Source organism: Aulonocara sp. 'chitande type north' Nkhata Bay, linkage group LG1 (assembly GCF_057382095.1).
Source record: "Aulonocara sp. 'chitande type north' Nkhata Bay isolate Kocher_YH1m ecotype deep benthic linkage group LG1, A_spYH_male_GT1.1, whole genome shotgun sequence".
Taxonomy (NCBI): Eukaryota; Metazoa; Chordata; class Actinopteri; order Cichliformes; family Cichlidae; genus Aulonocara; species Aulonocara sp. 'chitande type north' Nkhata Bay.
Window position 1 is genome coordinate 18,738,337 of NC_141344.1, and position 22,249 is coordinate 18,760,585.

The window sequence follows — 22,249 nt, forward strand, 5'->3', positions numbered from 1 at the left end:
ATAACCATTAGCACGACTCACAGCGTAGGTGGACATGACAATAAAAACAAAAGCGTGTAATACAAAAGACTTTCAAGAAGAACTTATAGTTACTGTGGTTTTGCATTTTAATTAGTTCATTTTTTGTTTTCACTTTATTTACAAGGTCTTGAATAATTAGGCCACATCTTATCTTTAAGACCTCATAGTACCATATCACCCCAACAACTTCGCTCTCAGACCACGGGCTTTCTTGTGGTCCCAAGAGTATTTAAAAGTAAAAACATAAACAGATATATGCACCAAAGCCTCTTCAACGCCACTTCACACCAAAGAGGTTCCCAGTTTGAACCTTCCTGATCAGATCGGGCTTTTCTCTTTGGAGCTTGTTCTCCTTATGTCTGGTGATCCTGAAATTGGCCAGATATCTGGTTATCTGTCTTGCCTTTGCAGCCCAGTGATGGATTAGCAACCTGTCCGGTGTGCTACAGCTGGGATAAGCTCCAGAACCCCCACAACCCCGGTTAAATGACACTCCAGTCGCACAGGCCTAGAAACCAGTCTATGTCTTCCTGGCAACCACAACCCCGACTATTTGGCGAATGGGTGCTGGAGGTTTCTAGCAGGTTTCTCGGTGAAACTGCACCACCAAAAACTGTTTGGCCACCTGTTTTTTGCACTGAAGACGCAGCCCGTTCTCACTCCCGAGGCGTAACATGTCGACGTTTTGTCACGTCCCGCGGCGTTCCTGAGGAACGCGAAAGGAGACCTTCGGCGTTCTTATGGTACGCGGCGGGTTATGGCTGGAATCCAGTGCAATGACGCTCCCGCGGTAGTAGACGTTCCAGCCCTGTATTCCAGCCCTAAACCTAACCTTATCCCTAGCCCTGACCATAACCTTATTCCTGACCTTAACCAGGACTTTAACGATGTTAAATAGCGTGTTTCTAAGCGATTTGAAGAAAAAGAGCAAACATGTGTAGATTCAGTCCGGACGGTTCTCCTATTTCCTCTTTTTTCCAAGGTCATCATTTAGGAACGTGGTGGGTAGCCGAAAACGTAATATGGTGACGATTTGTCACCTAGCGTAAAATATTATGCTTTGGGAGTGAGAACGTGTTGGAAGACGCTGACTCATCTGCAAACACCCGCCAACTACTCACTGAGGGGTGGGTATAAATGCATGATGCAAACTAGAAATAGAGATCATTCACCTTCAAAATAAAAGTGCATTTTGAAACATGCTGGTTGTACAATTAAGCAGAACTTTTACTTTTTCAAAGTAATCCGCTAGCGACCAAGGAAGTCAAAATGAGGCTTTCAGTGCATCAACCTCTTTGACACCAGTAACCATTTGCCAACTAGTCTGGGACTACACATTTTTCAATAGAAGACTAAGTTTACTAGTGGATTACTGAGCAGTCTCTAGGCCTGTGTGACTGAGGCCTAAGTTCTTAAGAAACTGGATTGGGGACAATATTGTTTTAGTGCAGTTGTTATTTATATGTCAGTTAACTAAATGGTTTTTTTACAGCTAGTTTCAGTTTAGTTTTAACCACATTCACCTTGTGAGACTAAATGTGTATGACGCAGTCAGTTTTTATTGTATGAAAATGTGTAGTTTTAATCTAGTTTTTTTTGTGTCAGTGTTTTTTTTTAATTATTATATGGAGAACATATGTCAGAGGGAAGAAGTAAGAAAATCAGTGCAGGTATTACAATTAAAACACAGAACGTTTTGACTCACAGCAGAAAGGAGTTGACTCACAGTCTTGTCTACAGACTCATTAAACACATCCATCAAAGCCTTATTGGCAAGTTGTGAAACAATTTTTCCAAATTAACAACTTTCTCAATTTTTTTTCTTTTATTAGCAATTTTTTTTAGGAGTCAAATTTTTTATTTTTATTTTTAAAGATAATTTACAAGTTTTTCCATATTTATTATTTATAGTTAGGCATGAAGCATGTTTTGGGCCTTCTAGAGTGAAAGTATAACTGAGATTTACCTAAGCAAACGTAACTATTTTAAAAATAAATGGACTGACTAATTAGTGGAGGAAGCCGTCCTACTTGACATTCTGCTAAATGGAGGGGGGTAGGGGTGGAGACTGACACTTGATATTTCACAAACACTGGCTGGCAGTGGCACCAAGGAAAGCAACACACCACCAGTTTACTGGGAAAGGCTCACACTTTCATTCCGCCTACATTACATTAGCACCACACACATGCACGTCCACAGATGGCTGGTATGACTGCACAGCGCTCTAGTATCATGCAGTTAAATTTGAATCAGTGCTACACACCAGTAGACTATCTGGAGTCAGGCAGAATATTTCAGAGGCACTTTATTTATATCAGCAAGGGGCACCACTTTTCCCACTGCTATAATTAGCCTGGGTAAATACTTAGGCCAATTACTCATAGTGCTAACAGAATAATAAAAAAGGAAACTATTCAAAAGATGAGTTCACACACCGACAGACACACAAACAGGTTGAAAGGGAACCTTTCCCTCTTATTCACTGATTTCTGGGAAACTAATAAGCAGATGGATTTACTGTAATGCAACCGAATACCTTTGAATGTTTGTCCACATTGGGCTTGTTAATTGCATGACTTAGCTGTAGCGATCTTCTCAGTTACTGAACGTCACTCTTTCTTGACCCGCAGTAAACTGAGTTTTAAGAATGTGAATGGCAGAGCTGTATATCTGTATATCTATATAGACATAAAATACACAGAACTATTTGAATGTTGAACTTTATGCATGGGAAAATTAAGCACAAAGTCAATATAAAATATAGTTGTTATTTGCATTACTTTACACAGTCCAGCTGTTATTTTAGTCCCGTGTACATGGCAGTTAAAGTCAGTGCATGTGGAATCTCCTGGAACCAGTTTAACAACATTTCAGTGAATCCACTTTGTTCTTTACCTTAACATGCTTTCCTGAGCCTTGCTGTGTCACATAAACTAAAAAAAAATGCTTATTTGACAGCTGTTATCTTCTCTATACACTATGAGGTATAAGGCCTGGGACCTTCCATTTAAGAAACTTACCTCGGCACATTGACCTGAGCTTATGGGTGTATTATTCCATTTGTTGCCCGTGTTTATATCAGGAAGAGAGGTAGGCAACTTAGCCGGGCAGCAAGGAGACAAATGAATGTGCACATGTGGAGAGCAGGGGCTGCTGAGTTTGGGATTCGAAACGTGACATGAAATTCCAGTGTTGGCGTAAGGCACCTCGAGGGAAAAGCTCCTCTGTATGGCGTGATGACAGGGTTTTTCCTGGTGGCCTTTTCCTGATGAACAAGCTTTCAGGTTTTTCTCAGAAGGTTTAGTTGAGGAGAACAAACAAGCAGAGGTACTACGATAAAGTTTCTTGTGGCAGTCGTGATCACCCTCTGGGTGCTCTGCTGGGTAATGAGCCTCGGGATATTCCACATTGACTGTAGCTGTTGTTGTGGCTCCTTTTCCTGATATCATTGGTTTCTGGTGGGCAAAGCGCAGCAACAGGCTGCTGGAGTGACGATTTGATCTGTCTAGAGATGATGACACTTCCTTTATTTTGCTCATGTCCTCTGTTTTAGATTTTGGTTCGTCCTGTAAGGGAATATTAAACTGCACCATGTGTTTGGTGTCCCTGAACTCAGCTGAACAGCTTTCTTTTGGGAAGCGATGGCCGATTACTGCCGTGTTGGTGGACCCTTTGGAAGTCACCTCCTCATCTGTCAGTGAGTATCCATTAACAGAAGTCTGAAGAGATGACTGATTAGAGCCCTTCTCTATAGGGAGCGCAGGAAAAGCCACTGGACTTACTGGGGAAGCAGGTGGGGTGCTGCAGGGGCTCTTTGGGAATATAACTAAGGAGGAGCACCGCCTCAGGGGGACCTTGGACTTGCAGCAGTGTAGACTCCTCTCTTGGGTGGTCTTATGCTTTTCTGGTGCCTCTGGCTCGAAGATGCTGTTACTGCTACAGTAGCCGCCATCGCTGGCCATGCTGCTGCTGCATGAACCCCCGTCAGAACCCGCACACGCTCCTCCTCCTTCACCAGCTCCTGGTTCTCCATCCTCTACGCTGCCATCCACCTGTCCGCTGAGCTTTCCACAGGGCTGGAGTGAGATCTGTAGAATTCTCTTCTTATTACATCCTCCGGTGTTAACCCTGGGTATGAACACTGAAGAGTATTGATTATAAGCATAATCTGGTGACAGAGGAGTCACCTTCAAGTGGACAGAATTGTGCGCCAGACTCTCCGAGGGGCTTTGAGCTGACACACTGACTCCGCTTTCCTCACCATGGCTGCTGAGGCTTTCTGACAGAGGGTCCGTGCTGCTTCTCCTTGACGCAAAATGCAAGCGGAGCCGACGTGCCATTCGTTTAACTCTCTAATCCCTGCAGCGCCAGCGGGAGCTGCATGATCAAACTTGCTGGCTGGGAAAAGGAGAGCAAAGCAACTGCTCCAAACTCTGCTCTGTGATCACAATCATTAGGGACTGCGCATTGCCAAAATAGCTCTGGTGACAACCTACATTCCTCTCCAGGCGGACCATGGCTTTTAGTCAGGGGAGGTCAGTGGTTCTGTGTGGAGGCATGACCCAAACAGATGACCTTTGAAAACAGATTAATCTCACTGCTGAGCCCCCTTTAAAGACACGGCCGCGGAGCAGAAAGCAACACTGAGAGTTGAAGGAAAAAGCGGACCTGCTTCATAGCCTTAGCTCAGGGCTAGTTAACTGCACCCTCTGACAAATGTGTAACACCTCACATCTGCTGCTGCCACCTCACTCCTGTTTACTCCCTTGGGGAAAGAAAAAAACAACAACAACGCGGCAGTCGTCCACGCTGCATCTTCGACTAAAGCTCTGGTCAACTGTTACTTCTGCTTCAGGCCACTCACCCAAGACTTCACTTCCTGCTGCAGCTATGCTTCTTATGTTTCTGCTGCTCTGCGCCCCCACAAATATTTTTACCCACTGCTATTGAATTACAGGAAATCAAAGGGACTGACTTTCAACATAATTCTGCTTCAGAGTGAGGACTGGGTGACAAAGCTCAGCTAGCACACAATAAAAATGCCAAAGAAAATAAAAGAGCACCCAAACAAATAAAAACACTAATAAAAATGCTTTTTGATCCTCAGTGACTGAACAACCTGCTGCAAATCATCTGCTTTACTGCAGAAAATTCAACACGATAAGAGGGAGAAAGATTTGTGGGACCGCGGTGATGCGACACCAATCACTCAACACTTCATGTAACAGTCAGTACTCATCTGATTTCCTCTCAACGCCTGTTACTCTGATATTGCTCTGCCTCTAAATCGGTTTTAGCATAGTCTTTAATAGTAAGACGCCAGGCCAGGATAAAGCAATGATTCACCGGTGGACACTTCCTGCTGCGGTGGAAGTCATCACCTAAATTTTTAAGGAGCATGACAAACTGCCAGAAAAAACCCATGATTGGCCATTAATCCATCCATGCATGCATTCTCTTCTGCTTATCAGGGTCACAGGGGGGCTGGAGCCTATCCCAGCTACCCATTTTTACGGTTAGAGAAATATCATAAAGGTGATCAAACATCTGCTGCCAGTGTCCAAAAGCCAAACAAGGCGAATGACCTCTTTAAAATCTCTCAGTGAGACATGCTTTTACAGGAGACTCTTTCCGGAGTAGTGTAAAGAGCTTGGAAAGAAAGCAACTGGACTTCTTTAAGTTTATTGAAGACTTATTTGGCACCTTTCTAAATTTTAATTTCAAGGACTCACACATGAATTCATATAATTAAGCACTTTCTAACTATCACACACTGTCTTTCTCTAATGGATTTTTCTGAAGAACTTTGGGGATCAAACCACTGACCTTCTTTTTATCAGATGACCCGAATGACTGAGCAACATGTCCTGTTTTGTTCACTTATACCATTTCTGATTTACTAGAATGTTTCTACTGATAAACTTACTGCAAACCAAGATATCAACAGCTACATGTTTGAAGCTAGCTACCTGCTAATGTAATAGTGTAAGTAACTGCTACAGGTTCATTTTCCACACATGGAAGTTCACTGCAGGTTCCATTTAGGATTAGGCTTAATCCATGTATGAAAAAGCCACTGATGTAGTTTATCTTCACAGAAGAGATATATTTAGTGTACTATATAACAAATTTTAGTGATATATTAATACCTCCAGCTCCAGTCCCAGTCTGAGTATGTTTTTCTACCTGCCTGATTGGTTTGGATAAGTTTGGTTGACTCTCAGCGTTTAGCTTTTTTTCATCGTCTTTGTAAATGTTGTTTTGCTGTAGGCTACAAAGCAGCTACCATTGTATCACTTTCTTTTACCATTTGAATCGTGCCAATTAATTCAAGTGCAGGTAACCATAGCAACTTCTGCATTCATGCTGTCTCTGGAAGTGGGGAAGGGGCTGCTGCAAAGACACACTCATGTATTTTAAGCGAGAACTGTACAGCAGCATCTGATTTACTTTTTTATGGTTTTTGTGGGTGTGTCTAGCTGCCTCTGAGATAACTGGGAACTAGATATGACCACACTGCTGTTAGATTAGATTATGGGGGTCTGCTGGCATAGCCTGGAGAAGTGATTTACTAAAGAGTTTAACCCTGTGGAGTCTGACCTCTTGCTATCAGAATATGTAATTTTACTTTTTTTAATTGTTCTCAAGAGTCTGGGTAATCAAGGCTGTGTACTATCTAAAAATCTGGCCAAAAAAACAAAGTGTCCAAATATATGCATCCATCAAAGTTTCACATTTTGTTAAAGTAAAAGCTACTTTTGGTGGTGCTAGAGGACATGTCATAGTCCAAAGGAACAAAGATTTATGCTGTGGGAATAATAAATGTTTATTTATTAAACTCTCAAGAGGCTATAATTGAAAGTCTTAGCCAGAAGAATCTTATCATCCCAAGATGTGAAAGCTCACACTGTGGAAACACCATGTGGAAACAATAATCATCCAATCAACACATCTCGTATGAGACGACCAACAAAGCACGTTTCTTGCTGAGCTCTCGGTGTGCCAGAGCTGCGCACACACACACACACACATACACACACACACACACACACACACACACTTTCACAGCTCTGACACACCCTCCAAAATACTCCAACGTGTAACTGGAGCATGACAAGGCAGAACTGAGTGACTCACCCCCGTCTTTATTTTATCATGTGACTGGAAACCTGTGATGTAGTGACAGGTTCCAGAAACATTCAGCCATTTAGCTGCAAACGAAAGCTCGTGTGTTGACATTTTTTTAATGATCTAGCGACTGACTGTACCTGAAAAGTCTGAGCAAAACCCGCTGAAACATGTTGAATGTTATGGTAACAAATTTATGATGTAGAAACTCCACGATTACAAAAAGCATCACAAGACTATTAACAGTGAGGTGATTCAGATTTCACAAGAGTTAGAAATGTGAATGTAATTATCATAAACTGATGGGACTGCTGGATGGCTGCCCAATGCTTGGCTTTTTATTGACTTGTAATTCCAAGAATCTACTTTGCCGCTTCCTGGTATTGTTGGGGACCAAACTTCACCAGTGATAAAAGTCTATGAAGCTGTATACAGCTCCAGTGGGAAAGGGGCAGGTGATTCACTGATTCTACAAACTGCAAGACATGTATCGCAGTTATAAGAAATGTAGCTTAGGACACTACAAAGAATGACAACTTCTTTTGTTTACTTTCCATTATAAAAGAAAGTTAGTTATGAATGAAATATTAAATATGGAGCAGCAAAACAATCAAGAAAACAATCCAAAGCTTCCAATAAAAAAACCTGTATGAGCTTTGGAAAACCTGTTTTCCCCCAAGTGATTGCTGGAAATTGCTGGGAGCCAGTAGATGAAATTGGTCCCAAAGAGGTACATGCAGTGCTGCACATAGGAACTCCTTGCAGTTGCTTTGCTCACTAGCAGATTGCCACAGTTGCCACATGTAGTTTGCATGGACTTCCAAAAAAATTGCAGACTGCTCGCCGAGCGGTAGTAAAACTGTGAAAAGTGAGACGCAAACTAAAAAATGGAGACTGTTTGACTTCAAAGTAAAAGCTGGTCGCTCGTCAACCAGTCTCTAGGACTAAGCACTAGTAGATGTTTTTATCATTATCATTTTCTAGCCTGCTTTGTGGACACAAGTGTAGTTGGTGCTTTTTTTTAGCGGAGGATCAATGCAAATTGAACAAGAGCAGCTCAAGACAAATATCTACACCAAGTCTCTGAATCCAGATTAGTCTCTGATACAATCTTGAGAACATCAACAATGTCTTCTGATATTTATTATTTCAACTTATAGACATATTATTGCTGTTTCTTGAAGGAGACAACAAGGAGAGCGACTCCAAAAGTTAATCAATTCCTACCTCTGGCAACACTTTTATAAATATGTTCATACTTTTTAAAATAATCGTAAAACCAAACCGTAAAACCAAAGCTTACCGTGGCAGATGCATAAAAGGAAACACAGGAGTTTTATTCAACGTGAAGCTAATTTGTAATACGCATGCACATCTCTCTGGTGCATGAATATAAGAGTGATAAAGAGAGTTTTCAGTTCATTTCTGCCTCTGTGAGTTGAAGTGATATTTAGTACAGTCACATAAGGACTTCTGAGCATCCATGTTGGTTCACTGCTTGACCGTGTTGACTTTGCATACAGTTACAGACTGTTAGCTGCGAAACTCAGAAGTGGTCGTGTCACTAGAGTCCGCCTGTTCGTGCGTACCTGCTTTGTATCAGCCCAGAATGAAACTGGGTCAGCAGCTTATCACATGTCCCCCTACATTTAGGCTACATCCTAAAACCTTTAACATCACTTTGCGCCAATTGTGTGATCAATAAGGAAACACTAGACGCAGGCATCGATATTCTCTTCAGTCTCCTATTCAAACTATTCAGCTGCATCCTCTCCATGCCCTTAAGATTTGCCCCTATTTACAGTCATGAATAATAAGGTATCCCAGTTTCCAACAGTACTTCAAGTGTCATGGCAAAATAAGGGCCTCTGTGTATTTGACAGGCAGACAAAGCACAGTTAACCTTGTAATGACTGGGGCATACCCTCCTCCATACAAATATGAAACATACTGTACCATTTTACGACATGCAACGGCTTCTTTGCACAGCAATAAATTTTCTTAGTCAATAAATGGGCAAAACTGAGTTGTGCAGTGTGAAAGCTGATCATTTTTTATATTCAATTTATTTAAGACGACCTTATAAAAAACCCTGCAAAAGTATTGCCTACTTTAATCAAGTTTGTTACTCTTGTGTTCTTAGAATAAATTACAAATATTTTCCTTATTATAAGATATAATTTAAAAAAAAAGTCTACTGAGCTAGTAGATCTGATCTTAATTTCAGTGGAAAATAAGGCTTTATAAGTTGCAATTTAAGACCATAAACATGATCTAAAAGTGACCTTAGGCTCCAGCAACTAGCAATTTAAGCCTATTTTACTTCTGCTGGTCAGACAGGAAATGTATATGTGCTATCTTGGGATTTGTAAATGTGTTGAACCATTACTCGAAGTTATCACTTTCTGCAGACTGGAGCCTGGTTCAAGTGTGCAGAGCATGAAAGTAAGTAAAGTAAATGCTCATTATAGGCTCAGATCGTGGTTGGACTCAGATCTAGTGGACAATGCCAAATGACAAAAACGCACTGAAGCAGATAAACTGGGAATATTACTGTTATGTTAGCACTTAATGTGATAAAATGCAGAATATATTTGCAGTAAAAAACTTTTGTTTCATTCATTGTCTGTCTTCAAATCTCATATCTGCTGACTCTCATTCACATATAAAATAAAAATGTAGTATATAATGCCACCATCTCATCTACAACCTCATTTGACTTGACCAAACACACACATATACAGATCACAGTAGGAGGTCTGTATTTGTTAGGCAAATCTGGGGAATTAAAAAAAAATTTACTAATTAATAATGTGTTAGAGACCCAGTTTACTCTTAAATGTTACCCTGATCAGTCTGTCCCATTCTAACAGGAATTATTGGGGCGCCCGTTTAGCCTACTCCACAGCTCCACATTACACTTTAGCTCTACAATATTTGACCAGCTTTGCATTTAGACAATCCAACCACAACTAAAGAGCATAATCCCAGTACCTTTAGTAATTAAATCCCCTCCAGATATCACATTTCACGTGGATTTTACACTGTGTGTGGAAATACTGACGATAAAGATCTGCTGCTGATCTGCTCACTTATTTTCACTTATTCACATTTGTTTTCACATTTGCACTGACACACACACACACATGGAAACCCATGCCCAAAAGCTCCTGGCAGACAATTTTTGTGCTGATGTTAATCCCAGAGGCGGTTTGAAGGTCTGCCAGGTTTTACACAGTCAGCGACCGCACTCTATAACTTTACGTGGTATGACACTTTGGTGGTTGACTTGCTGTAGTACCTAAAGTTTGCAGTAGCATAGCTTATAACGTATAGCTTGGTTGTGAATATCTCGGAGGGAGGACACTTCACCAACTGACTTGTTGCAATGCTGGCATCTAATTACAGTTTCACAAATTCAGCGAGCGCATCGGAACAACCCATTCCTTCACAAATGTTTATAAAGGCAGACTGCACATCTAGGTGCTTGATTTTATACACCTGTGGTAATGTGACTAAAAGCACCTGAATTCAAAGAATAAGATTTGTCGCCCAATGCAGTTTAGTGTAGATCATATACAGAAACAAAAATAAATAATTAAAACTAACTCACCAGCCGGTTCTCATCAAACACCTCAAACAGCAGACGATGCTTCTTGGGATCAACCTGAAACACGACAGACACTTTAAAGTCAAAGCTGCTTAATCGACCAGTACAATAACCAAGATGCGTGGACAACACTGCCAGAGTAATTCAAGCGTCACATGTTATGGCTACATTTGATTTAAATCTGATTTTGGAATCATGTTTTTCTAAGTAAGCATTGATTTGACTGATATCGCATCAGAGTACATTCGTTTTATAAAAAAACAAAAAAACATTACATGCATTTTAAAATGTGCTTAATGTGAATCACATTTCACTTACTCTGAAAAAAAATTCTTCATTCCACTTGGGGTCCAGTGTCTTCGGGTCAAATGAAAAGAGAAAAGAATAAAATAAATCAACGAGATATGAGCACGACTTCAAAAGCAGGTGTTCACGCATTTACCTTTTTGATGGTTTTGGTCTGAAGGCTTGCGATTTCTCCAGTGACAGGATCATACAGGGACAGTCTGGTATAGGGATCACTGCAAAGGAAAAACAGAGACTCATTAAGTCATTGGTCTATACAGATTCAAACAGTTATGATCTGCTTCCTGCCCTCAGCGGTTTATTCAAAACACTTAATATCAGCCTCTACCTTCAGAACGTAAGAAACATTAACGAAATTGTTCCAGCTTGACATGCTCATAATTGCAGTTTCTAATTTATTATAATTCTAGGAACTGTGCATAGAAACCACATCCATCAAAGAAACTGTATTATTCATTGCTCTCTCTTAACAAAGCATTAGTGATGCATTAAATGACGAGCGCTCCACTAGAGCGGTACTAATAGAGCAATTTTGGCCATTACGCGAACAATTAAACACGAAATGGACATAAAGACAGAAGAGTCCCAAAACAACCAACAAAATCAACAGAAGCTCTCAATTATGCGTCTTTGCTTTGTATGCCGTGCTATGTGGAAGTTAGGGGAATTATTTTCAACTTTAAAAAACTAAAAGTGGGGGAAAGGTATGAGTGAAAAGTGTTGTAGACACACTGGTTTGTGGTTCTTTGGAGGGAGTCCCAGAGTTACAACAGTACAACAAATCCCCATAAAAACCCTGAATGAGGGGTGGAAATAAGAAGGGTAGCCAGCTGTATCTAAATATTTGAGGAATGTTAACCATCAGAAAACAGAGTTTAACACTTTAAGACCTAGCATAGAACCAAGTCCGCCAGAGCTTATATTATATTTTTACATGTTGTAGTGCCATTTTTGGGAGCATTTTAAGTTGATATACATCAATACAAGCATTATAGCCCAAATTTGAATAATATGTATGCATTAAGTTCATAGTAATTACATAAATTGCAAAAAATGCAATAAACTACAAAAAAAATTGAAAATCGTTTTTCTTTAACATATATTTCTAGTTAGAGAAATTTAAGAGGTTTATCCCTCAAAACTGTAAATACAAAAAAGTTGCACAAAATAGTTTCCCACCACAGGAATTTTATTTTAAGTGTCTTCATAGTTTTATTTTTGAAATACACCAATTTTTATATACTGCAGGAAAAACGAAAATAAATATTATAATGGAAATTTGCAAAAAAAACAGCATATGCATCAAAATAAACTATTTCCAGCAGTGCAATATGAGTCCTAAGCATCCCAGAAACGACACAGAAAGTCATAAAGTCAAACATAACTTTTAAAAGCACAAGTATAGGCTCATAAGGCCCTGATGGTAAAAAACTACATTTCCGCAAAATAATGTCACTTCCGGTTTTGGGCAGGTCATGGCGGACATGCGATAGTTCGCGCCGATGGACGTAGGAAGTGTTACAAACAGCTGATCGGATCGGCAAAGCGTGTTTCTGGAATATTATGTTTTTGTTGCTGCAAGTGCTTTTTATGCAGTTTTTGCAAAGCTATATGTGGAAGGAAACTGTGACCGAGGACAAGCTGATGGCATAAGAAGTACAACTCCTCCGGTTTCATATGCAAAAAAAATTTATTGCGCTAGCTTACATGGTTGCAGTGCTACCGGGATTTAAAAATAGTTATGCAAAATGGAGCGTGCCCGCTCCGACCGGCTTTAAAGGGTTAACTAAAGCTTTTCTGCAAATGACACAGAACAAAGTCCTTCTGTTTTTTGGAACAAATGGAGGATTTAATATGAATCAGTGATTCACAAATTCTAGTAAGCTCTGATTGTAATGTAAAGAGGAAACAGACAGGAACAAAGTGCCCCCTGTGCTCTGGAAGTTGGTGACTTAAGATTTCTTTCAAATCTGCTGTGAACATTTTTAATAATCATCGATTTATTTAAATAAATGATCACAAAGAAATTGTATGGTTGTCAAGTTAGGTGTGGCTGTGTGCAGGCAGGAATAGGACCCAAGGTGCAGACTCCGGAGACAGACGTGAACTCAAAAAGGCTTTAATTAGGTACTCAAAAATATAACATAACTGAAAAAACTCAAAACAAACTTAAACTGGAGAAATGACAGAACACACAGCTAAGAAAACGGTAGATCGCGACACGGACACAGAGAAACACTGGGCTTAAATACACAGAGGGAGCAATCAGGGAATGGGTAACAGGAGGGAAACCCAGCTGGGACAAATCAGGACTGACGAGACAAAAGGAAGCGTAAACTGAACACACTAAGACAGAGACCTTCAAAGTAAAACAGGAAACACATAACAGACTCACATGCAGGTAGGGCTGCTCAATTAATCGAATTTTAATCACGATTACGATCTGGGCTTTCAACGATCATTAAAAATGACTGAGCCGATTATTAGCCCCTCCCTCATTTATTCGCGACACCTTAAAGGCCGGTCCGTGAAAATATTGTCGGGCATAAACCGTCCGTGGCGCAAAAAAGGTTGGAGACCGCTGATTAAGAGGACCCGAGGGAAGCTCGGAAAGCTAAGCAGGAGTTATTTGGAGAGGAGAGTGACTGCTGTTGGTTGAAAAGAGGTAAAAAAAAACAACTTCAGTGGTGTTGCACACTATGTTATATTATTTTTTAAAGTCATTGTTAACCCTTTAAATCCGGTCAGAGCAGCACGCTCCGTGTTGTGTAACTATTTTTAAATCCCTGTAGAACCTGAACCGTGTAAGCTAGCGCAATAATTTGTTTTGCATATGAAACCGGAGGAGTTGTACTTACATCTGATGCCATCAGCTTGTCCTCGGTCACGGTTTCCTTCCACATAAAGCTTTGCAAAAATTGCATAAAAAGCGCTTGCAGGAACAAAAACATAATATTCCAGAAACACGCTTTGCCGTTCCTATCAGCTGTTCGTAACACTTCCCACAGTGAAATGATGCACCTGCTGTTTTCTTTGCAAATTTGCATCATAGGATTGTTTTTTGTTTTTCCTGCAGTATATAAAAACTGTATCTCCAAAATAAAACTATGAAGACACTCAAAATAAATTTCCTGTTGTTGTAAACTATTTTTTGCAACTTTATTGTATTTAAAGTTTTGAGGGATAAACCTCTTAAATTTCTCCAAGTAGAAATATATGTAAACAAAACAAAAGCGATTTTCAATTTTTTTTGTAGTTTATTGCACTTTTTTGCAATTTATGTAATTACTATGGACTTAATGCATACATATTATTAAAATATGGGCTATAACAGTTGTATTGATGTATAGCAACTTGAAATGCTCCCACAAATGGCACTACAGCATGTAAAAAAAATAATATAAGCTCTGGTGGACTTGGTTCTATGGTAGGTCTTAAAGGGTTAAATAAATATCGTCAAATAATCGTGATCTCAATTTCAGTGAAAATAATCGTGATTATCATTTTTGCCATAATCGAGCAGCCCTACATGCAGGCACTACAGAGGGAACAGAGACGTGGGATCAGGGCAGACACAAACACTGACTGAACACGGGGATATAGGAACTTAAGATACACATAGACGCGAACTAGACAAGGGGATGCAGGTGATAGGGGAGACAGAGCAACTAAAGAAGACAGAGACATAAGCCATAAGACAGAACTCAAAGAAACCAAAAACTAGGAAGTATAAATAATATCAAAAACTCAAAAACCCTGGGTCGACGACCCAGGCATCCTAACACAAGTAGCACATGTTGCTTTTCTCTTTAGATGTCCTGCAATGCTGCACATTAAATATGTTTGTATTTTGAATCGCTGATAAAACTAAATGAGAAATGCCAAAGAATCACACTGAGGTTTGGGGAAATTTATTTAGAAGATAAAAAACATTAGTCATATATTTCTAAAACAGTGGATTAGTCTAATCAATCAAACTGGAGAACAACCTGTAACTCTTCTGATTTTAAAGGTTCAGGCTTCTAATTCTGCTACAAGTGTGTGTGATTTTTTAAAGTTTACGACAGTTGATAATCCTATTTCTAATTTCATAAAGGAAGAGCTCTGAAGGTCATGTGGTATGTGGTTAGATTGCAAAACACATTAGTGACAATGCCCTGACCCCTGAGTCTCAGACTTTTCCAACACTTCCTGTGTTGGAAAACAGTGGCTGTATTAAGAATGCCCACTTAAGGCACAGGTGAAATTATGTTGTTGTTGTTTGAGCAAACTGGCATGAAAAACAGACCATGTTCCTTCAGCTTACCTGGCTCCAAGAATATCCTTTTTGGCCAGTCCAATTCCAGCAATGACTTTCACCTTCAGGATTCTGTTATCCTCCTGAATCAACAAAATAAAATAAAACAAGTCTATTTACAGTACAGTAAGATACAAATAGGGACAGAGACTGCATACAGCCTATAGCTTTGACTTCTGCTGCACATATGTACACACACAGGCAATATTACTCAGTAATCATAGTTTTCTGACTTTTTATTTATTTTTAACTTGTGTCTTGTTTGCACACTGTGGGTCGAGAGTGTAATGATATTACACTCCTGTGCGTGTCCTGTAAACATGGCAGAACTGACTTTGACTTCAGTCCAGTCCAGAGTTATCCTAAACTGGATAAGCAGAAGAAAACAAATGGATGGATGCATGGATGGATGAGGACAAGCATGAGGCGACTTAGGTGTATTTGATTATTAAGACTGAGCTATCTGTGTCGCTGAGTCAAGAGTTTGGATTGTAACACTGGACCTAAACTTCTTAAATCTTCCACCTGCCCAGTTTATAATAACTCTAAAACTAATGAACACTAAACTGACACTCACCTTTTCATACAACACAAACTAAACAGAAAACCCACAAAAAGCACTCTTATTATAGCTTCATAATATAGTAATAATCTGCGCATGGGCAGTCTACTGTATACCGATGACTTGTATGACAACAGGTGTCCAATAAGTGATAAAAGGCAATAATAAGAGTGTACCAGCACTGATGCAGTGTGGCTTCAGTCTGATCGTTACCACATGCATGCACGCACACAGCTCGCCGTGCAAGCACGCATGCAGTGGTCTCAGGGTGATGTAACATCCTCACAACACTTGGCTCTTGTGCCCCATTTTTACCGTAAAATCAGTGAATCATCGGGAGATTTCGCAACCTGTCACACTGACCCGAGCTCCTTACTCTGCATTCCCCGTTTTGCTTTCTTGTCCTTCTCTGAATCTTTTCACAGACATCTGCTGCTTCGGTAGAGCTCAGTTTTGTTTGTTTGTTTGTTTTGTTTTGTTTATCTTGAGCAAACACAAAAGACGTTGACAGCCCAGGAGACGACGGGTTTCCTGCCCACGAAAAACAAAAGCTCTATTATTTTCAAGGCTCCTCTAACACTGCCTGGCAGTAGTTGGGAGATTTTCAAACTACATCGATTGTCTGCTAATAGGTAACACATTTATCTGGCGGAGACGAAACTCCGAAGCGAACAGACGCGGTAAGTTAGGGAGAGTTAGCTCGCTAACTCGACGCTCCGGTTAGTTTCTAGGTTAGCTGCCGTTGGTTAGCTGGCTAACGACAGCGGCCTCGTTTATAAACCCCCCCAAGTTTACCTCATCTGTCTGAAGTCCTGAGATCTGTGAAGAAACTGAAGCCATAATAGTATCCTCGCCCTTCTTCCTCCCACACAGCGACAAGAAGAGGAAGAAGAAGAAGGAGGTGGCGGTGCGACAGTCAGTGCTCCGCAAAGGTGTGCTTTTCCACTCCGCTGTAAGTGAGGTACTCCCTCCGTGTGTTTACCCTGCTGGATGGCGTGAAACTAACCTACTGATAAAGCTGTGACACCTTCGTCACTCTGTATCCATCCTCCTCCTCCGCCTTCTATTCCTCCTCCTCCTCATGCTTCCTCTTCCTCTCTGGGTCCCCCTGTCACAGCCTGAGGAAACCCAGAGGGAGCTTCCTAGAGATCGATGTAATGTCACAGTGCGTGCGTTATCTAAAAGAAACCATACATGTTTATTACAACGTAAATGAGACAGGCATTAAACAGGTTGTTCGCACTGATAGAGAGTAAAAAGCACATATTTGAGTGTTATGAAACAAAGATAATATATTCAATTAACCCGATTAAAAAAAAAAAAATTAGTTTAGTTTTGAGTTTAGTTTTTTCCCAAGGGTTTCCACTTCCCCATTTCAGTTTGAAAAGTTTAACTTTAGTTTCGTTTTAAAGCCCTACTTTCTCTGACAGTACTATCTGAACACTCTTAGGCAAGCTTTGTTGTAATTTCTTTAAGTAGTCTTCAGGAAGCACGTTGAGCTACTGTTGTGATTTGGCGCATTTCTGTACCATACAAAAAGACTGATATGTATTGGTGTAATTGCGCTTCTTTTGATTGTGATTAAACTTCTTTACACTGACAGAAAGATGATTTCACTGGTCAGTGCTGTAGACAGTCACTGTTGTACCTCTATCCTGACCTCCTCCATACACATTAACAACAGTTCGAACCAAAAACTTTGCATTTATCACTCTGTAAGAAGTGTTTCTGTCATGGTCCGGGTGAATACGGGGTGTTTCCACTCTGCTGGGCTCCACCTTCAGACGGAGACTCCAATCAGCTTCCACACCTGGTTCCAATCAAGTCACCTGCATATAAGACCAGCGTTCACGACAGACCCCTGCCAGATCTTCTGCTAACACATGTTAGTGCTAGGCCGCCAAGCCCTTGCGAGAACTCTGGATTACTGTTTTTTCTCCTCACCGTGTTTTCTTTCCTTTTTCGCCATAGGACCCATCTGCCTGCCTCCCTGCTCAGCTCTTTGGACACTCCTCACCCGGAACCCCCTGGACACTCCCTCCTCGATTGACACCCCAAATCTGCAACGCTGACTTCACACCTCCCTCCAAGCCGCTGACCCCTTTCTCCATTCCCCGGATCCCTCTGTGGAATCCAGCCCTCAGAGTTTCTCGTTCACAGTCTTGCCTCACAGTTTTCCGCTCATAGCTTTCACAGTTCATAGCATGCATAGGTTATAGCATTCTTAGTTTTCTGTTTTGTAACTTCGCTCAGCTCTGTAAATAAACTCTGTGCTCACGCCCGTTTTGCCTCACTCTGTGTCTGCATTTGAGTCCACACCCACTGCCTGGCCCTCTCGGCCGTAACAGTTTCCACAAGGACAGGGCTTTTACATAATGTCCACCTGCTGTGAGATAACATTTTAAGCCTGACACTTCTTGTTTTGTCCTACATATGTCCAGCTTTCTCCATTTTTTTAAGGACAAAATGCACACCATGCCAAGATATGAAGCTTTCAGCTAATAGATCTTTGGGATTCACCTTGTTGGTAAAAAAAAACAAACAAAAAACAAACAAACTATTTTTTTATCTGTCAAACGGTGTGATTTTTCTTTGATTCAACTACAGAAATGGAAACAAATGATGTGTTTTGTGATAAGGTGCTTATAACAAAGTGCCTAAAGATAGAATTTTAAATTTATTCTTTGCTAAATTGTCTGTTATGTCTAGACACAACATTTTTTTTAATGTCAGAATGATTCATAGGTTACTGTTAAGTGGCTTAACAAACAATAACGGCAACAACAAACATTCCTCTACAATTTATCAGGTACAAGGACCGCACCGGAAGTGAGTGAAAAAGCAGCCAATTTCCAAAAAAAAAGCTCCAAAAAGCCTGAGAGCACCTTAAAATAATTCCAAGAAAGTTGATGTGGTGCAAGACCTTTCCACAGTATTGTACTGTAGTTCTAGATTTTAGTTTAGGTGTAGTTACTTATAACACTTATACAACACCAATAAAACTCCAATACAAATACAAATGCACGTGAACGCAATTATAAAAGCATAAACTGTAAGATCAGCGACACTGCTTAAGATTATAACATCACAATAAAGGAAATTTACAGATGAAGAGGTGGAAGGAGTAATCTGTTAGACACCCATGGAAAAATACTACAAGAGTGGTGACTCGGTGTCACATGGCATGTTGAGCTGCTCTGCATTTTTATCCGATTCTTCCCAAATTATTTTGACAGTGTCTCACATGTTTATAGGGCTGTTAAACTAATTTTAGTGCAGGAGTTATATGGCGTCAAATTTGATCAATTGTAAAATACATAATTAAAAAAAACAGCTTTTCACTTCTTCATTTTAGTGAAAGTACATTCTGAAAACATTCACATTTAATGAGTCAAACTGATCCAAAATGATGAACAACCTGAGACGTTTTAAGAAAAAGCTATTTCTTTTTGGGCTTTTTAGCCTTTATTGAAACAAGAAACTTTTGGTCACCTGCTCACCTGGTCACCTGCTCAACCTGGTGGGCTATACCGACGCCCAGGAAAAGCTTTATAACTACATGTCTCAGTTTTTCCACATTCACTGATTTGCTTTCATCATGTGAACATTTACAGATCCAGAAAGCCACAAAAAACATCACATGTAGAGTTTTTATAACTAAGCAATTAATTGCTTGCTGTTGTTGTTGTTGTTTTGTTTTTGTTGTTATTTTTAGAAGTAATTAATGATTTCACTTCATGTTTGAGATGAAGTCTAAACATGCTTAAAAGTCAAAACGTCCACTACAATGATACGAATACACAATTAAATATGAAATAAATATAAATTTAAAAAAGCTTAAAAATGTTGTACACTTGCCTTTATTTAATTTGAATGAGGAGAGAAAATAAAAATGTAGGCAGATGTAAACATTTTAGGAATGTAAACCATCTATAACACAAAGTTTAACTCAAGTTCCTTCTTTTTTCAACACAGAAAAAGTCCTTCTGTGTTTTTTGGAGACTGGAGGACGTGGCACAATCTTCCAGCCCTGAACGTCCCCAAGGTCAAACCGTGCAAAAAACTCAAGGGCCATATCTCAGGCTCTACAGGCCTCACTTAGCGTGTTAAATAAATGGAACAATGTGACAAAAGTGGAGATGTTTGGGCATAATTCACAGTATCACATTTGGTGAAAACTAAACATAGCATATCAGCACAAATGCCAACACACTGGTGAAGGGCAATGATTTGGGCTTGTTTCACAGTCACAGAGCCAGGGCAGTTTGGAGTCACTGAACTCCCCTGTATGCCAAAGTATTTTAAAGTTAAATGTGAGGCCGTCTGTCTGCTAAACCTTTGTCCACATTGTGTCATGCAACAGGACAATGATTCCAAGCACAGCAGCAAATCTGCATCAGAATGGCTGAAAAACAAAAGAACTAATGGCTCAGTTAAAGCTTCATCCTGATTGAAATGCTGTGGCGGGACCTTAAGAAAGCTGTGAATGAACAAATTCCTGCAAAAATCAATGAACTGAAGCTTTGTTATTAAGAAGAGTGACCCAAAATTCCTTCACAATGATGTCAGAGACCGATAAAGTCATACAGGAAACAGTTACTCCAAGTTACTGCTGCTAAAGGTGGCTCTACGCGCTGCTGAATCTGAGGCTGTAGCTGTCAAAACGTGTCAAAACTGGAACTGATCAGTGAATCACAAATTCCCGTATTCACCTCTTCACAGAAATAATCAAGATTTTCACTTTCACTTTTCAAATGTGAGGATTTGTTGTTTTTCCTTTTTTGTGTGTGTATCAATGTAATGTAATTTATATATATTTGGGTTGTAACATTGCAACAAGCTCTTTGTTGTGTTGTTGTATTTTCTAAAAGTGCTACACAAATTAAGTTCATTGTGATAAAATGCAGTATATTTGTCGATGCCATGCCTTTAACCTGCATAGTTTTTTTTTATTTATATCAAAATTTCATGTGTCCTGCATTGTCCCACACAAACATGCCCTTTGCCCCACATTTAGTTTGTTGGGGTCCGGTCAGCCCACACCTTATGCAGACGCTGCTTCAGTTTTTGATATGCATTTGTAATTGTACCCTGTTAAATGCGTTTATAAGCTGTTGTAATCACAGCTTATATAATGTACAAAAGAACTTATGGCTCAGTTACCATGTGACTCTCCTTCCTGAGACACAAGTTTCCTCGCACTAAACAATAAAACATTCACGGCCTCATCACTCTTGCAGTCACACAGCTACTGTACACATGCCTTGGTTTGTTTAAGTTCTTTCTTTGTGTTTCTTTCATTGAAAAGAAACCATTTGCATTCATCAAGCCAGTTCTCGTGGCTGTGCCACCCGATTTGTGACAAGTGGGGACCCGTCCAATAAATCTAATTTCCTGGGTGTGTCACATTTCTTTTTATAACTAAAGAACAGCTTACATTCACCTAAAAATCGCCAAGGTTGGAAAAATGTCTTTGTCCCACAGAAGAGTCTTTAAAAAATAGATAAGCCTAAACTTGTTTAGTACATTGAATTCAGCCGTGGTGGACACTGAGCAGAGGGAATGCACATGCTCAGTCTCAACCGCCTGATGTTGATATTATGCTTTATGGTTAGGGTATGTGTCTTTTTATGTAAGCTTTTATTGTTTTGTTGGATGCATGTATGCATGCATGTGGAGCCTGTTATAGTCAGTAAAGATAATAGCCATAATAAGGGTCACATTTTTCCTTTAAAGTACAAGTTTGTGCACAAAAAGTGCTGCATGCAGGATTTCACCACAGACAGTGTCAGCTACAGCAGGTGTGGAGTGGAAGCTGTGGCTCCAACCTAATTAAAATGAATTAAGGATTCAGCAGTACAAAAAAACTGTATGCAGAGGGAAACTGAATAATTATGTCATATCGCTCTTCATATTTTTGTGGGTATTTTTGTGACATTTTGTATTAATGTTGATAATTTAGCCGTATACAAAACAAAACTGAGTATTAAAAGAAATTGCTAATGTGGAATCCGAGTCCTCTGAAATCCATGGAAATCGGTCCGATTGTGACTGTGACTGTTGAAAACTCTGCTGCAGACCTCGTGCTGGACATTTGAACCCATTGTTTTCGAATATTCTGGTTAAACCTCAACTTTTTACAGTCAGTATAGATAAGAGTTTTCTTGGCCTGTTTCTGATTACAACAAAACCCATGTTTGTATCTGTGAGTGGATTTCAAGAGTTCAGCCTCTGATTAATGGAGTTTTTTCTCTGCTTGAGGCTTGGATGAAAAAAAGCTGTTTGGAAAACACGTGTCAAAGCCAAATTGCCAAGTTTGAAG

General features: G+C 40.0%; 1 protein-coding gene and 1 long non-coding RNA gene across 3 annotated transcripts in view; one reads left to right on the forward strand and one right to left on the reverse strand.

Moving 5' to 3' along the window:
• Window positions 1–18,183, reverse strand: part of nedd4a (NEDD4 E3 ubiquitin protein ligase a) — a 42,917-nt gene extending 24,734 nt beyond the window's left edge. The window contains exons 1-6 of one of the 2 annotated variants that reach the window (XM_086286902.1): window positions 17,872–18,183; window positions 16,723–17,756; window positions 15,375–15,448; window positions 11,205–11,283; window positions 11,081–11,119; window positions 10,766–10,819 (exon numbers count right to left, since the gene is read on the reverse strand). In XM_086286902.1, coding sequence (XP_086143028.1) covers window positions 10,766–10,819; window positions 11,081–11,119; window positions 11,205–11,283; window positions 15,375–15,448; window positions 16,723–16,767 — 291 coding nt within the window. In that variant the 5' untranslated portion in view covers window positions 16,768–17,756; window positions 17,872–18,183. Of the gene's footprint in view, window positions 1–3,044; window positions 4,611–10,765; window positions 10,820–11,080; window positions 11,120–11,204; window positions 11,284–15,374; window positions 15,449–16,722; window positions 17,757–17,871 lie in introns of those variants that run through there. The other variant, XM_086286893.1, reaches the window with a different exon arrangement.
• LOC147338965 (uncharacterized) lies at window positions 16,250–18,229 on the forward strand. The gene is made up of 3 exons (XR_015128489.1): window positions 16,250–16,607; window positions 16,801–17,812; window positions 17,899–18,229. It is a non-coding gene; the product is annotated as an uncharacterized LOC147338965 (long non-coding RNA).
• The last annotated feature ends 4,020 nt before the right edge of the window (window positions 18,230–22,249 follow it).